The sequence below is a fragment of the Cataglyphis hispanica genome, chromosome 14 (genome assembly GCF_021464435.1).
Source record: "Cataglyphis hispanica isolate Lineage 1 chromosome 14, ULB_Chis1_1.0, whole genome shotgun sequence".
NCBI lineage: Eukaryota > Metazoa > Arthropoda > Insecta > Hymenoptera > Formicidae > Cataglyphis > Cataglyphis hispanica.
Genome location: NC_065967.1, coordinates 325,501 through 341,738, shown reverse-complemented (window position 1 = coordinate 341,738; position 16,238 = coordinate 325,501). Strand labels below are relative to the sequence as shown.

Here is a 16,238-nt window from a genome sequence, read left to right as displayed (position 1 = left end):
TTGTATTAAAGTGAAGATATTTAAAGATAAGAGTAATTACTTCATGACAACAACAAAAAATAGTTAATAGTTATATCTACGGATGTTCGAGATGTTCAAGCTTCAATTTTAATTGATTGATCAAATTTGAAATTTAGTTAAGATAAGTTGAAGTGACTAAGAAAATAAATCCAATTGAGAATTTTTGTGATTTTAAATTTGATTTATTCTTCAATGAAATTATTAATATGAAATTGCTGTATTATTAATTTCATTCATGATTATCTGCAAATTTTAAAAATACAGATAAAAGTGTGGCATTAAATGTAAATTAGGTTTACAATATCTAAAGAACGCACAAACATTTTTAATGTTTATTACAGATTTTTATTATACAATAATTCAGACTCGTCTGCTTCGTGCACCAAATTCTGTACAAACCATATGCTCCATCTTTGCACGCGAGGCAAGCTATCCTCAGGCGCTTGCGTTTCAGATTCTCCCAGTCACTGCGAACTGCAAAAGGTGGGGAACGCGGATTCCGGGAAACATGCTGCGATACCTTGACGTTTACTTACTCAGTCGCAAATTGACGCGTCTCAGGTGTACGTCCAAGTGTTTAGTACCAGGTGTCAGAAAGTCTCACCCAATCGGCGGCGATCGAGTCAGCGAAATCATCTCATTGATAAGACAATCGACTGTTTTCAGCACTTGCCGACATCTCATCTTATTTTACAGATTTTTTGTATTGAGTAAGTAAACTCAATGTGATGATTGAAGGTAACATGAATACATTACAACTTTACGCGAAAGTTCGCGAAATGATACGAACATATCTTAGATTGTGGGAGATTAATGTTAACACATGATCGATGACATTGTTGACATAAAAAGATATCGGAGCGTAAAATTAGATACATCGTATGCATATATTTCGAATAAATTTTCAAAAATAATAGAGACATTAATTGTAATTATTAATTAATACTTTATATCTAGAATATTAGGAAGCAGTTTTTTTGGCAGACTTGAATCTATCATCACAGGAACATTTGCTGTTTCAATGAAATTTTTAATTATCAAATAATGTTTAAACTGATAGTTGTTGATTGATATAGCAAAGGTATTTGAAGATCATGGATTTCTATCAAGAAATACATATTTCAAATTTTTTTTGCTCCGATAATAAATTTTTAAACCAATATCAGAATGATAATTGTTAATATATCGCCTTGATACATAACTTAGAGAAAAATATTTTATCAATCAACTTTTATTTTAATAACAAATTTTATGTCAAAATTTAATTATGAATTTACATATTTTTAAAAAATACCCTATTAGTTAGCCTAAAATTCCATCATTCTTACAGTTCAATCAATGTTCTCACGGACATCTCGTGATGTTGACAATAACACAATATTCAGGAAATCTTAAGAGTATATCACTTATTCAGTCATTAATTAATTCTAATTATTTAATCCTAACATAAACTACAAATACTAAATAACTACACAAATATTAATGTTTTGCACATAAAAATAAGAAGATTATTCTATTAAACATGTATGTATGCTGGAATTTTTTTAAAGACTTCGTCCTTGTGAACTTAAAGTATAGTAAAAATATATCATTTTTATTACATGTCATTATTAACGTAACTCGATATAATTCAATACAAATAATGGTAATGATAATATGCAGCAATGTGTTATTACAATTTCCGTTTTGCTGGGAACAACACCGATATTAGAATTACAACGAGGATAATAACACCAATTTACATTGCTCATCATTCTCGTACATTATTTCAACAAATATATCGATAAACAGATTTTTGTATTTCTTTTTGCAAATCTAATCTAACGAGCTAATATCGATATATCTTATTCATTATAATTAGATTAATTTAGGAAGAATCTTAATTTATTGTAATATCTGTATGTGTATGTTATCTATTATTTTTATTACTTAGTTTTTATATATTTTTGTCATTTATTATAATATTCTAAATAGTAGTATTATAAATTTCTTGCTAGTAAAACGTAATAGAATATCCCTGAAATTTTTTGAATATATGTTAATGTCAACAAGACGATATCTATGAAAACATTGATTTGTTGACTATATGAATTTTGGGTAGGTTGTCTCTTAAACATGTTAATTTGTAATAAAATTTTGATATGAAATTCATTATTTAAATGAAAGAGCTTGTCAATAATAAACTTTTTTCCGTAAAAAATTATACAATCAAAAGAGCGAGATTATTCTTTAAGAGAGTCGCTTATTTTGTAAGATAATTCGCATTTTTTATCACGGATGTTTCTCTCTCTCCAATTTTGGTGATGTTACAATACGTTTGTACTCTCGTGTATCAGATTTACCATTCCACTTTCATTCCCGTATTTGGCTAATGAAATACTGCGTGTATCGATATATATATATATATATATATATATATATATATATATATATATATATATATATATATATATACCGCGTGTCACCTCAATATGGATATACAGTGAACGTATTCGACACACAGGCGCGTTTTTACCGTAGGTATGTCCATACAACGTGATGTCATTTCGATATATATAGTATGTGATGCGCGAATGGAAAAGAAGAGAATAATGTCACTCATAACGTTATTGATACTTCCTATAAATATTTCCACGCCATCACGTGGCAGTATTTCGATTAATGATTAATGATAGCAGCATTTATATTTATTGCTAAAAAGATTCATGTTTCTAAAGATTTTTCAAAATGAAGGACCTCGGGGTGTGAATCTTGTGTAAAAAATATAACTTAAAGTTAATACATCATGATTTCTTTCACTATCTAATTAATATTTCATGGTTTTTTTTCACTGTTTTTTTGCGTCCGGATTCTCTTTTGCTCTAGCCTTCTCCTTCATTTTATCAGAATCCCGTAATGAGCGATGATGTAAGAAATTCGGCATAAGTGAGTAACACACTCGATCTTCTCTGCCATACTCGGTAATCATCAGGAATAAGTCATTATAAAACATTTTGCATGTCGTGGGTGCCGCTTATTAAATTTCGTCATGTCTCGGACTTTTTCGTTAATGCGCGTAAAATCGGGATATGATCTAATATTAATAACGCTATTATGTGCGTCTGAAAATATAATAATGTTTTTTTGTTTTAAGCATTTGATATTATTTTTCGCAAAATTAATAAAAAAAAAAGTTTCTAATTTTAAGATAACAGTAAGTATAAAAATTTTTCAGAAAATTTTTCTAGAAAAAGAATTCTCTGAATTATATAATTCTCGAGATAAGGGGTGTAAATCTAAATCTCTTAAACCTAAAATTGAAAAATTATATCGGAACCATTATGGTGTGGAAAAAAAGGCACTTAGAAAATGAGGAGAAAGTTAATTCTAGAAACTTTGAAGTTACTATAAAATTGTAAATTGTCCAGAACATATCCCAGATTCTAATAGAAAGTACAGGGCACTTTATGCATCGGTGATCAATGCATCACGCGCTACTTCGCATAGCAAGTGGGTCATGAATCATCATCATCATCATCATTCATCATCATCGGCTACCGTGCATTTTTGAAAATCGTTTACGAAATGGGCCTGAACTCTCGGGCGGTGGGCGATCGCTGCGTATGCCCATCATGGACATGCTCTTATATGGTTCGCCGTGAATCGTTTCTGTATCGTGCCCCCGAGTCTTCGAGGTCGACTTCCATTGCATAATTCATGGACATCGCGTTCAATATGCGTTTCGTTGTTTATCGGAGAGGATCTCGCGATTACCCGTAAAGTTTCGCGGGCTCGAGAAAACTATAAGGATGCGCGTTTTAATATTGACACGTCTGAATAATTTACATATCCTCCACTGCGCGCATTTTATAATATACAGATGCGCATGTTATTATACATATATTAAAATACATTAATACAAAATTATATTTTATAAGATTTATAAACTATAGACCACCTTCTCTCACCATAATATATTATTGAATAGATACCATTATATTCTAAATTTCAAGGAACACATCCTTTGAGCAACATGGTTGGAGTGACACAGAAACCTTGGACACCTACGAAAAGACGAGGTCCGATTGCCGCCGAATATAGCAGCCCAGGGCCAGCCTGTGTAACTTTACCGCCGCTAATCGGTAAGAATTACGTTCATTTCTCGCAAAAATTGACATCAATAAATAATAATCATCACTAAGAAAAATACTACTTTAATAATTCTTTATATTTTTCTATTGTAACTTTATTTATTAAAATTAATTTGGCTTGAATTGGCTCGACGGCGACACTTTTGCGGTTGCAAGCGCCAGACTGCGAACTTACATATTAATTAAAATATCGTGTACAATCATGATCCACACGATTGTATTTCGATCATTTCGCATTTATGATATGATAAGCTGCATACGCGTAACTTTATAATTAAAGAGACGGTTGTACTTCCGCACTGTAATAATAATGTCATCTTGCGAGGTTTCTCTCGTTTAAGTTAGTTACGCAAATATTTTTTATTAGATTTTCTTCGATAATATGTAAATCTGTTTCATTATATAATGTAAAAATTGATGTTATATTTACAGGAAAAACAGTTCCAGATTCTAAACGGGAAAGGGCACCAGCATTTTCCTTTGGCAGCAGGTAGTCATAATTATTGTTTTTAAAATGACTCACGATTCTTTCGTTCAACTCTTATAAACAGATCTAACATAATTTTACGCACAAATTAAAAAATGTTTAGGCACACGATGAATAATAATAGCCCTGGACCTGGCCCTGGACAATACAATATTTCCGGACTTAGTGCGAAAGGTAAATACGTCACACAAATAAAATATTTATTTACAAAATTTTAATCAAAGTGTTTAAAATAATTGAGTAATTAGATACAAACTTAACAGATTTAATGAAAATGTTTAACTAGAATATTTTGAGTTAAAATAAATGATATGTGAATGACAACTATTATTTTTATGATAAAATATGAAACGAAATACTATTAATAATATTAAGATGTTGCGAGATGAGTTATAATGTGCGTTATAAATACGTCATTGCTTCGCGAGCTTGCAAGTTCCGCTATGCGTCGGCCAAAGTATCGACCAAACTCCAAGCCCAATATTACAGAAGAATGATACATTTTAATAGCCAACGTTCACGAAATTCCTGTACTTTATGCTTGAATACAAGCATTCTACATGCGATCGATATGTATACAATTTTAAAAAAGATTGACCTGATTTATATACGATACATATTTCAATTCATCACATTAATTTTCAACATAAGCTTTGCAATATAATACTTGCCTGAAAAATTTTTAATTCTTGAAATTTATGACTGGAATATTTCAATCTTAATTACTTTTTTTTATGCATGCGTATAAAAAATTGCACAAAAAATATTTTTATAAAAAGTACAATATTTGTTGTATATAATAAATTTTTTTAAATTATTAATACATTTTAAATATATGTAAATTTTTTTATAAATAACGCAATAGTATATGGCTTAAAAATTTTTTAGGAAAGGATGCCGCACCCGCCTTGTCGCTACATGGCCGAACGAAATCGACGAAACCGGAAATTACACCGGCACCGGGCGATTACGATCCGCAAAAGGCGCAAAAATTAATTCTGGATAGTTCGCCAAAATACTCCTTTGGTGTTAAGACGCAACTCGAGAAAATTAGCTGCACACCCGGTAAGCCGAAATTTAAATAATATGAGATTTCAATAATTTTTCAACAGAGTTGAGAAAAACTCTAAAATTCGTTTGGCGCGCGATTCTAAAATTTTACAAAAAAATGTGCCGCACCCATCCATAATCATATCTATTTTATTAAATATAGAGAGTTTACACAATTTAATTAAAAAATAAAAAAAAATGTTTCATATAGTCAAGATACATAATTTTACATATCTTTTAAATAGAAAGCATTGCAATAAATATTATCAACTAAAATATTTCATTTTTCCTAATCAAGAAATTTCATATAAACAAATACACACATAATCGAGACACCACTTACGTCGTATCACGCCACAATAAATATCGGAACATGAAATATTGCATCTCAATTGTAGCATTGACCGACTATCGCACTGAAATTGTAAATCTCTACTGCAAAGTAGCAGCAGCGTTCAGTTTTGGTGTAAAAGCTGTGTCGGAAAAACCGAGTGATATTCCTGGTAATTATACAACTTAAATAATCGTCGTGGTTCGAATATTTTGTATGCTTATATCTTTGATAAATATTAAGAAAAACGCGTAGTAAGTTCGTAAAAAATATAATAAAACACTAAAAACAACGTTAAATTTAGCATGATTACAACTGCGTACATTAAAATGAAATTCACTAATAACGTGTCATAACAAAATAAAAATCACACAAAATCGTATTATTTAAAATCGTATATTGTATATAATAAATATTGAATGTTATTTAATTTCATCTATTTAAAATAACTCTTGTTTTTTATTATTTTTGTCGGTAAATTGTTTTTTCAAATTATCAAAGCATAATATATTATAGAAATTCTCTATTAGTAATTAACTGATAGAGAAAGATATAAATCGTAAAGAAATTCATGTGTGCTATATTATATTATTATATGGACACCATGTGTATGTGTATAGTGTTTAGGATAATCGATGCCACACCGCAATTAATCGCAATTAGCCACATGGGACTTCGTTTGAGGAGTAGCACCTCAAAAATTGATATACGAAACTATTATCGCCGAAGAATCGTTGTTTAGGTACAGATTCGTAGTTTCTTTTCAATGTATAAACATTCACTCACGTAATTTAGCGATTTGAACGTGTAATGAACTTATCAAGACGCACCGTAAATCTCTCGTAAAATCATAGTAGCAACAATTTCTACTTCCGAGTCTTCTACTCCATCTCCCCACAGTAATTAATTGTGCACATGTGATATTTATGATGTAGCTAAGAATAATTGATTAATATAATATAGGATAGATTAATATAGTGGTAAATATAAAACAATAATATAGTAGGTAACAAAAATATATTTTCTCGTAATAGTATGTGATATTTAGAAATGTGCAATTAAATTGATAGAGTGTAATTAAAAATGCTAGCTAACTGCATACATAAAACATTGACAGAGTAGTATCGCTTATCGCCGTAAAGTAAGTTTTGTTGCTGCATGTCTCGCGATATGTTGAATGTCCCCCTTTTGTGTACCTTTACATCTCCCGTTAATAATATCCATCCTTCCCCATGTCTATTAATCTAGAGAGACTTGGCGGTAAATGCAAGTAGAAAATTGCCGTTCGCGGAAATTGGAAACTTGTAAAATTTATCGACAAGTGTGTCTAGCTCCAGGTATTTATCATCCCGAGAAAACGAGGCTGGACACTATGCCGCAGTTCACGTTCGGACTTAGAACATCGCTCGATAAACCGAGCGATACGCCAGGTAATATGAAAGAGAAAGTCGAAATTTAAAAGCATAAATTAAAATCTCTTTAGATACGAACGAATGCGCGCGTTCTAAAATCGTTCAATTTTAATCTTGTCTGATACACAAGTATATAAATCTTCTTTATCTCTATTTTATAAAAATATCTGTCAATAGATATATATAGAATTATTATAAGAGATATTTTTTTGATAGTAGCGTTTTATAGAATAAAGAATATTAGTTGGACAAATAAGACGATTTATGATATATTTCCTCTCGTTTTTATTAAATCAAAGAAAAGAGAACTTATATGTTTTATTTTCTACACATTCATCATAAATACATTTACTGTTATTTATTTTATTTATTTCTGTGTTCTCGTTTTAATATAGCACCCGGAACGTACAGTCCGGAGAAAGTGCACCTGGAGAAGGGTCCGCAGTACAGTTTGACTGGTAAAGGCCGAATCGAGAAATGTAACGAAACACCAGGTACATAGAGATAGTCGTATTTATTTTGTAAAAAAATTATACTAAAGTAACAGTAGTTTTTTTTCTCTTGAATAGCACCAGGCGCGTATTGTCCCGAAAAGGTGAGGCTGGATCCGTCACCACAGTTCAGTTTCGGACTAAGGCCTGCTGTGGAGAAGCCGAGTGATACACCGGGTATGTATAATATATTTCTTATCAAAATACGGAGCAACATTATATTTATTTTTTTTATTTTTTAGCACCCGGTACTTACAGTCCCGAAAAGGTCAATCTGAATCGAGGACCTCAATACAGCTTGAGTGGAAAGGGACTTATCGAAAAACCCGCCGACACACCAGGTATGATAAAGCCGTAGATATAGATTTGTATTTATATTAAAAATTATAATTTATACAATATCTTTTTTAATGCATAGATATATATTATGTACAATACGGATTGTATTAGTGAAATGCAATTGACGCGTATTAATTATAAGAATGAGTAATTAAATATTAAAATGAGATTCAGAGATAAATATTACAGTTACAATTAACGCTAAATAAATTTAAAAATACGGATTATAGTGATGTAATGTAATGATAAATAATTACATAAAAAACGATTTTTAGCGCCTGGAACATACAGTCCCGAGAAAGTTAAATTGGATACTACGCCGCAATACAGTTTCGGAATTAGGCCTTCTCTTGAGAAACATAGTGATACTCCAGGTAATTAATATATTATTATCATATTAAACACGATTGTACCATTATTTTATATTAATTTTTTCATGCATTTGTTTCTGTCTTGCAGCACCGGGTACTTACAGTCCGGAAAAGGTAAATTTAGATAGGGGGCCGCAATACAGTTTGATTGGCAGAGGATCTGTCGAGAAGCCTGCGGATACACCAGGTATGTAAAAATCACGCATGTAAAGAGAAATATATAATCTATAAATGTAAATTATATAACAACGTGGTTTTTAGCGCCCGGCGCATATTCCCCTGAGAAAGTCAGATTGGATAATACACCGAGATACAGTTTCGGAATTAGACACGCTCCAGACAAAGCCAGCGATACGCCAGGTAATTAAATAATACATTGCATTTAAAATAAAACTTATAAGTCCTCGAATATTCTCATCTCGTTTTTATCCTGCAGCGCCGGGTACTTATAGTCCAGAAAAGGTAAATTTAGATAAAGGGCCGCAGTACAGTTTGACGGGCAAAGGACCCACCGAAAAACTCGCAGATACACCAGGTATCTATAAGAACATGCAAATGCATATCTTTGTGAAGTAGTACAACAACGCGATTTTTACAGCACCTGGTACATATTCACCCGAGAAAGTAAAATTAGATAACACGCCGCAATACAGTTTCGGTCTTAGACCTCTCCTGGACAAGCCTAGCGATACACCAGGTAATTTAAAGATATGTTTTACTTCAACACAAGCTGAATTATTATTGTGTGCATTTATTTCTTTCGTGCAGCACCTGGAACTTATAGTCCAGAAAAAGTGAATTTGGATAAAGGACCGCAGTACAGCTTGACCGGCAAACGGTCTGTCGAGAAACCTGCCGACACACCAGGTATGTATAAAAATGCGGAAAATATGTAATTTTTTAGATAAAACAGCGTAATCAAAAAGATTTTTTTTCAGCACCTGGCGCATACTCACCTGAGAAGGTGAAATTGGACACCACACCAAAGTACAGCTTCGGACTTAGAACGTCTCTCGATAAACCCAGTGATACGCCAGGTATAATTAATACATATCGAGCTTAATCCGTATCGCGAAATTTAAAATTAAAATCATATGTTTTTTAACATAAGCTTACTATGTGTCGGCTATATATTTACTTCTTTCATACAGCGCCTGGTACTTATAGTCCAGAGAAAGTAAATTTGGACAAAGGACCGCAGTATAGTTTGACTGGCAAAGGAACCGCACCGAAACCTGATGACATTCCCGGTATGTTTTGATATTTCCTTGAAAGATTTCGATATCCTTGGTGATTACTAAGTCTTGATACATGTTATCATAGCGCCTGGCACGTACAGTCCCGAGAAAGTAAATTTGGACAAGGGACCGCAGTACAGTTTGACCGGAAGAGGAACACCGGGAAAATTGAATGACAATCCAGGTGAGAATCATTTGGATAAATCTCTTTTTTCGAGACATACATTTCTTGGACGTATCGTAACATGCGAAGAGAGAATTTAATGTGTGCCAATAGTAAATAGAACAACATTAATTTCTGATTACCTCGCCTCTGTAGGCCCCGCTGATTACAAACCAGAGAAAGCTCTAAATCTGGAACATAAACCTTATTACAGTTTTGGTAATAGGAAACCTTTGGATAAACCTAGAGATACACCAGGTAATGGTGTGTGGATTAACCCAGCATTAACATTGCGTCTTTAGTAAACATTTTTTAAATGGACTAACACGATACATGATACAATAGTAGGAAAAGAAGATGATAATCGAATAATGAATATTATTTTCTTATTGCTTTTGGCAGGCCCTGCCGATTATACTCCGGAGAAAGTTCTAAATCTGGAACATAAATATTATTTCAGTTTCGGTAGTAGAAAACCTCTCCATAAGCCTCGCGATACACCAGGTAACGGTGTAAAAACTAACGGAGAACTAATCGACCGTTTTTTTTTCTAATAATTTAATATAAACAAGAACGTAATTAGAATGAACAATATTAATATAATTTAATTGCTTCGGTAGGCCCTGGTAGTTACAATCCGGAAAAAGTTCAACATTTGGAACATAAACCTTATTTCAGTTTTGGTAATAGGACGCCCTTGCATAAATCTAGCGATACACCAGGTAATCGGTGTAAATTGGAAATATGTAAATGTAATCCATTGTCTTGCTTTTTTGTTTATCTATATTGTGCGAGTCTAAAGTAGTTATGTTAAGTAGGCATATACATTAAATGCTTTATCCTATTAATCGTCTGCAAAAAGATAATTGTATATAATAATATCAATACTAATAATGTATATACACCTGTGTATGTGTGTGAGAAGACAAAATAATGACACATTGAATTGGATGATGGCTCTTTAGCAATGTGTGAAATCCTATGTATTTCTAATATTTTAATTCCCACGATTCTTACGAGATGTTATTGTGATAAAACATGTGTAATAAATATTATGTATGCCATGTTTTTTGTAAAATATATGTTTTAGTATTAGCACACGGGATGTATAAATGTGGTAAACACGATTAACATCTTTCAAGAATACATTTTATAATTCATTTGCAGCTCCCGGTACGTACAGTCCCGAGAAAGTAAACATATCTAAGTCGCCGCAATACAGCTTCGGCGTTAAAACCGAAATCCACGAGAAGGATACTATACCAGGTGTACTTCGTTATTTTATTATTGCTTGAATTATTTTTATCAATAATCTATCATTGATCTTATACACGTACACGCACAATCAAATTTATAATTTTTAATCATAAAACATTCCAGGTCCTGGCGAGTATAGTCCGGAAAAAGCAATGCTTTTGTTGGAGAAAGCATTGCAATTTACTTTTGGCCTCAGACCGCCCATGAGTAGGCCAGATGACGTCCCAGGTAAATAATTAGTCCGACGTATCAATTTCAGCCCCAAGGATGCAGGGTAAACGTCGATGATGCATGTTATATCAAAGCATGTCACATTGTAGCAATTTTGTATTCGCATACATATATTGACATGCCATTGACACGCACTAAATTAGTCTATTGCAGTAATCGGCTACATTTTGATTTTTTTTATCGCCTCTTGGTTTCACGTATATTACATCTATTTGATGAGATGCAATTTCTTATCGAACAATTTTACGGGAAGATATCATAAAGATATCATGTTAGATAAATAAAATGTTAGTATAAAAAAAATACGACGTAAATGGTGGATGAAATGATTTATGAGAAATAATATAATTATCCGCACGAGCACGGAATTTCTAAAGAAATAGATCCGCGATTGAACATTTCAGCGCCTAACATCTATAACATCCCTTCCGCCCTCGGTACAACCAAGGAAGGTAACAAGAAAGCAGCGCCCGCTTATTCGATATCCGGTAGGCAAAAGGTTTTTACGGACGATCGCGTTCTCGTACCCGGGCCAGGTGCATATGAAACCATCAGACCGGATGCAATCAGACCGAAAAGTCCGGCATATAGTATAAGCGCTCGTTTTCCATTGCCCGACGACCATTCGCAGATCCCAGGACCCGGAGCGCATTGTCCGGAAAAGGTACCGCCGTAGATAAAATGCATATTAATTAGTATTATTAATATATATTTATATACAATAGAAATATATATAATTTTATATAAGATGTATTAATTATAAATGTATATATTGTATATATATGTATATATTGTATAAATGTATATATTGTGTGTGTATATAATATATATATATATATATATATATATATATATATATATATATATATATATATAATACAATATATGTAAAAAATATATAAACTATATAGTTTAATAACAAACAAGTTATGATTATGTATCACAAGATACATAAGTGTAACAATAAAATATTATTTGTCTAATGATGATTAATATAATTGATTAACATAATCATTGTATTCTAGGTGCTTCTCGACATTCCTCCTGCGCATACATTTGGCATCAAGCACTCGGCATATATTTGTAATTTGAAGGATACAGTTTATTAATTTCATCAATTAGTGACAACTACACACGCACATAATAATTTATCGATTAAGACATGCTCTCTTGCTTTTTTTAATCTTACATTATTTAGTCAGGTCCTTGCTTTTTTCTTTTATTTTTTTATTTGATTACTTTATTTTATTAATTATTACTAATTTCATATAAAAGATATTAGTAAAGAATGGATAAAATCAAAGTTTGTTTCGTTTAGAAAAATTTATTATACTAATATACAACACAAAACACAATTTAAACAAAATTTAAAATCTTTATAAGCAAATATTAAATGCAATGCAACGTATATATATATATATATATATATATATATATATATATATATATATATATGATGTGAAAATTTGAATATTGTTCAGAAAATTTAATATTTTTCTTTCTTTTAAGTAGCATTTTATTCAATGCATTTCAATTCATATAAAAGAAGCCTTATGTACATTAATATAAAACTTTTAAGTATACATAATGAGACTTTAAGATTAATTTAATGTAGTGCGGCAATTCCTAATCATTCTTTAATTCTGTAAAAATATCTTTGTAGTATTAAATCATTAAAACTATGTTATTTGACATCTGTATACCCTGTAGGATATAACAAGTAAAGCAAAAACTAATATAGTTAAAGAAAATCTTGCCAAGAATGCAAAGGGGAGTATAGAGAAGCTCTAAATAAATTTATAAATTAAAAAACAATACATTTATTGTTACATATTTACATCTTAAGTAGAAAAGAGCATATGAAAATATAACTTTTCTAATATCCTTCATTTAGTAAAATATATTTATACTCATCATATAGTGTCTTTAAATTTAGAAATCTAAATAAATTTAGATTTCACATATGAGGCAATATTAAAAAAAAATTAAATCTTCAAATTTTATGTAGTATTTTATCTTTTTTTTTTCTATAAATAATCTCTTTTCAAGCATAAAGACATAAAACTATAATTAATATATTTATATAAGTATAAATGTAGTAAAATCTCAGTGTAACATACAAAAGCTATTATCTGAAGTTTAAGGCTTATTCATTATAACATTATTATAATCGGTCTGTCACTGTTAATTTATGTACACTGACCGAATTATAGGATATCCAGTTGTTTTATACAACTGATTTCTTATTTGTATCTACTTACGTTTACGCTTCCAGTTGTTTTGTACTACCAGGAATCTTCTCATAAACGCATTCTCCCGAAATCCATGTCGATAGGAGCTCCAACTTTTCGTCTAGTAATATAAAATCGGCATCGGCTCCAAAATTAAGAATACCTTTGTAAGAATCGATACCGAGGCTTCTCGCGGGATGCAAAGTCGCCGCTTCCAAGGCTTCAACTATTGTGCAATCTACACGAAGCAATTATATCATCAAATGTTGTACACACACATTGCATAATTAATTATATTTGTTTTATTAATTATTATTCGATTATTATGTTTTAATATTATTATTTGATTATTATAGTTTTTAATTTACCTGTAGCGTCTTTAAAGTGTCTCACACATTTGGACATCTCGGTTATGCTACCACACATAGTATCCGTTCCAGCGATATAAGCGCATCCTTTACGTATCTCTATCTTGAATTGTCCTAGCTGATGGATTCCCTCCTCCAAACCCAACGCTGATATCGCGTCTGTTACAAGTACAAGACCTTAAAAACCGTTTAATTATCTCACAAAAATTGTCATTGTATTATGGGGCAAGTGTACATATACATATAATGATCAAGTATAAACCTTCCGGATGCGTTCTATGAGCGATCCGCAACGCCGCCGGATGAGTGTGAATGCCATCGGAGATTATGCCAAAATGAACAATTCTTCCAGGTGGAATTTTATCGGACGTTAAAAGACCAACTAATCCTGGATCTCTATGATGAAACTAAATGAAATTTAAAAACTTTTATATGAGATACTTCTAAAATATAAAAAACGATTATATGGAACTTTATATTTTAACTTACAGGTAACATAGCATTGAACAAATGAGTAATAAATGATGCTCCATGTTTAACTGCCTCTTCTCCTTCATTTAAATTCGCTATGGAATGTCCTAAAATACATAAATACATGTAACATATAAATTATGCTAAAAGGAAACTTCACAAAAATCTCTTAATTTTTTGTAACTTTTATATTGAAAATATATCTCTAGAAGATATATTAAATATTTATATATGGCATAATAAATACTTCATTGCTGAAATATTAGAGAGAGATATTTGTCTTACCAAGAGATACTTTGATATTTCTTCTACATAACTCTTCAATAACAAGTATGGCATTTGGAATTTCAGGTGCTAATGTAAATAAACATACATTGTCTAGATCTCCATACATATCAATAACTGATTTAAATCCCTGAAATGCAATATAGTTATTAAAAAATATATGAATTACCATATTCTGAATATAAATCGGGACAGATTGTTACCTGATCAAATTTTTTAATATAACGCTCTGGATGAGCACCTTTTTTATTTGGGCTAATAAATGGCCCTTCTATATGAACACCCAGTACAGAAGCACCATGGCTACCACCATTTCGTTTTTTTATTCTTGGTAATACTTTGTGATATACCTCACTTGGAGATGTTACCAAAGTAGGACAAAAAGATGTTACTCCATGTGTTAGCAATCCCTTTGCTACTTTATCAATGCCCTCTTCCACATTGTCAACATTGAAAGAGAAGTCTATGCCAAATCCTCCTAATACAAATATAAATTTATTCATTTATTTATAAAGTACATGATTCTTATTAGATGTTAGAGATGTTATTGCATTAATTTTATAATAATTAGAAAGTGAGAAGAGAGACAAACTTTTCACTTTTGTATCATGATAGAATTTATTTTCCTCTACTCACAATTCTTTTTCTGTTTCCGTGACTCGCAATTTACATTTCGTAGATTAAATTTTGCATTTAAAAATTTAATTTATGCGTGATAAACTTACTGATTTTTTTATTAAACAAGAAAAAATAACATTTAAAAAAATTAAATACCGTTGATCTGTACATCTATGTATCCCGGTGAAATTAGAGCGCCGCCGCAATCTATCCTAACATCTGGCTTGATCTTTTCATCGTAAAAGATCCTCTCCGGATTCATAATCCTTCCATCACGCACCCATAAATCCTCCGTCTGAATTCTGCTGTTGCGCAGGATTCTGCAGTTACAGAATTGCTTTAGGACCCCCATATCGCGTCGCAGCATATTCGTATGGCGAATAATAATTGCGAGCCAACGTAATTTTATAAATAAGGGCCTTATCTGTATACGCACGGCATTATCGACAATTATCAATTATGCATATCAACACCACGGTTGCTATCTAACATTCGAGTCATTTAAAATGGCGATTGGTGGGGGTGAAATCGCGATGACGTGCGTCTTTAACGATAGATCCATCCCAATAAACAAATTGACAAAATTAATGGTTGAAAAGCTCGATCAGCTGTGCCATGTAAACATAAATGCCGGCCGCGTCTAGGCATAGACACGGTCCCACGCCCACGGGGTATATGATCTATATCTTCAACTATGATTAACCTAGATGTGAAATCGACAGCATAGAACATAGAATGTGACCT

At 31.6% G+C, this 16,238-nt stretch overlaps 2 protein-coding genes across 6 annotated transcripts; one reads left to right on the top strand and one right to left on the bottom strand.

The window, feature by feature from the left end:
• Positions 1–522: 522 nt before the first annotated feature.
• Positions 523–12,831, top strand: LOC126854327 (mucin-1-like). 4 transcript variants are annotated; one of them, XM_050600902.1, is made up of 26 exons: positions 523–731; positions 4,014–4,142; positions 4,584–4,641; positions 4,742–4,812; positions 5,527–5,703; positions 6,087–6,191; positions 7,351–7,449; positions 7,827–7,925; positions 8,001–8,099; positions 8,165–8,263; positions 8,537–8,635; positions 8,721–8,819; positions 8,894–8,992; positions 9,069–9,167; positions 9,231–9,329; positions 9,401–9,499; positions 9,571–9,669; positions 9,784–9,882; positions 9,956–10,054; positions 10,190–10,291; positions 10,436–10,537; positions 10,654–10,755; positions 11,201–11,299; positions 11,414–11,518; positions 11,926–12,185; positions 12,547–12,831. In XM_050600902.1, exons 1-26 carry the CDS (start codon positions 530–532, stop codon positions 12,628–12,630), a joined length of 2,883 nt encoding a protein of 960 aa, XP_050456859.1. In that variant the 5' UTR covers positions 523–529; the 3' UTR covers positions 12,631–12,831. The 4 variants fall into 4 exon arrangements, with proteins under 4 accessions (XP_050456859.1, XP_050456860.1, XP_050456861.1 ...); XM_050600903.1 differs by lacking the exon at positions 10,654–10,755; XM_050600904.1 differs by lacking the exons at positions 10,436–10,537; positions 10,654–10,755 and having other exon boundaries at positions 524–731.
• A 115-nt stretch (positions 12,832–12,946) lies between these two features.
• On the bottom strand, positions 12,947–16,181 carry LOC126854340 (N-acetylglucosamine-6-phosphate deacetylase). 2 transcript variants are annotated; one of them, XM_050600943.1, is made up of 8 exons: positions 15,931–16,181; positions 15,651–15,814; positions 15,080–15,354; positions 14,877–15,006; positions 14,610–14,698; positions 14,383–14,527; positions 14,121–14,297; positions 12,947–13,990 (listed from the first exon to the last, which is right to left on the bottom strand). In XM_050600943.1, the coding sequence occupies exons 1-8, from the start codon at positions 15,933–15,935 to the stop codon at positions 13,785–13,787; spliced, it is 1,191 nt and encodes a 396-aa protein (XP_050456900.1). In that variant the 5' UTR covers positions 15,936–16,181; the 3' UTR covers positions 12,947–13,784. The 2 variants fall into 2 exon arrangements, with proteins under 2 accessions (XP_050456900.1, XP_050456898.1); XM_050600941.1 differs by having other exon boundaries at positions 15,651–16,181.
• Between the last annotated feature and the right edge of the window lie 57 nt (positions 16,182–16,238).

Bases quoted from the DNA above. Each gene is read 5' to 3' on its own strand.
- LOC126854327 (XM_050600902.1), top strand. From the start codon at position 530: ATGCTGCGATACCTTGACGTTTACTTACTCAGTCGCAAATTGACGCGT. The intron at 732-4,013 runs GTAAGTAAACTC...CTAAATTTCAAG, and splicing joins TTACAGATTTTTTGTATTGA to GAACACATCCTTTGAGCAAC. The intron at 9,500-9,570 runs GTATGTATAAAA...ATTTTTTTTCAG, and splicing joins GAAACCTGCCGACACACCAG to CACCTGGCGCATACTCACCT.
- LOC126854340 (XM_050600941.1), bottom strand. From the start codon at position 15,861: ATGCTGCGACGCGATATGGGGGTCCTAAAGCAATTCTGTAACTGCAGA. The intron at 15,355-15,650 runs GTATTTAATTTT...TATTTGTATTAG, and splicing joins CATAGATGTACAGATCAACG to GAGGATTTGGCATAGACTTC. The intron at 14,298-14,382 runs GTTTATACTTGA...ACGGTTTTTAAG, and splicing joins TCATAGAACGCATCCGGAAG to GTCTTGTACTTGTAACAGAC.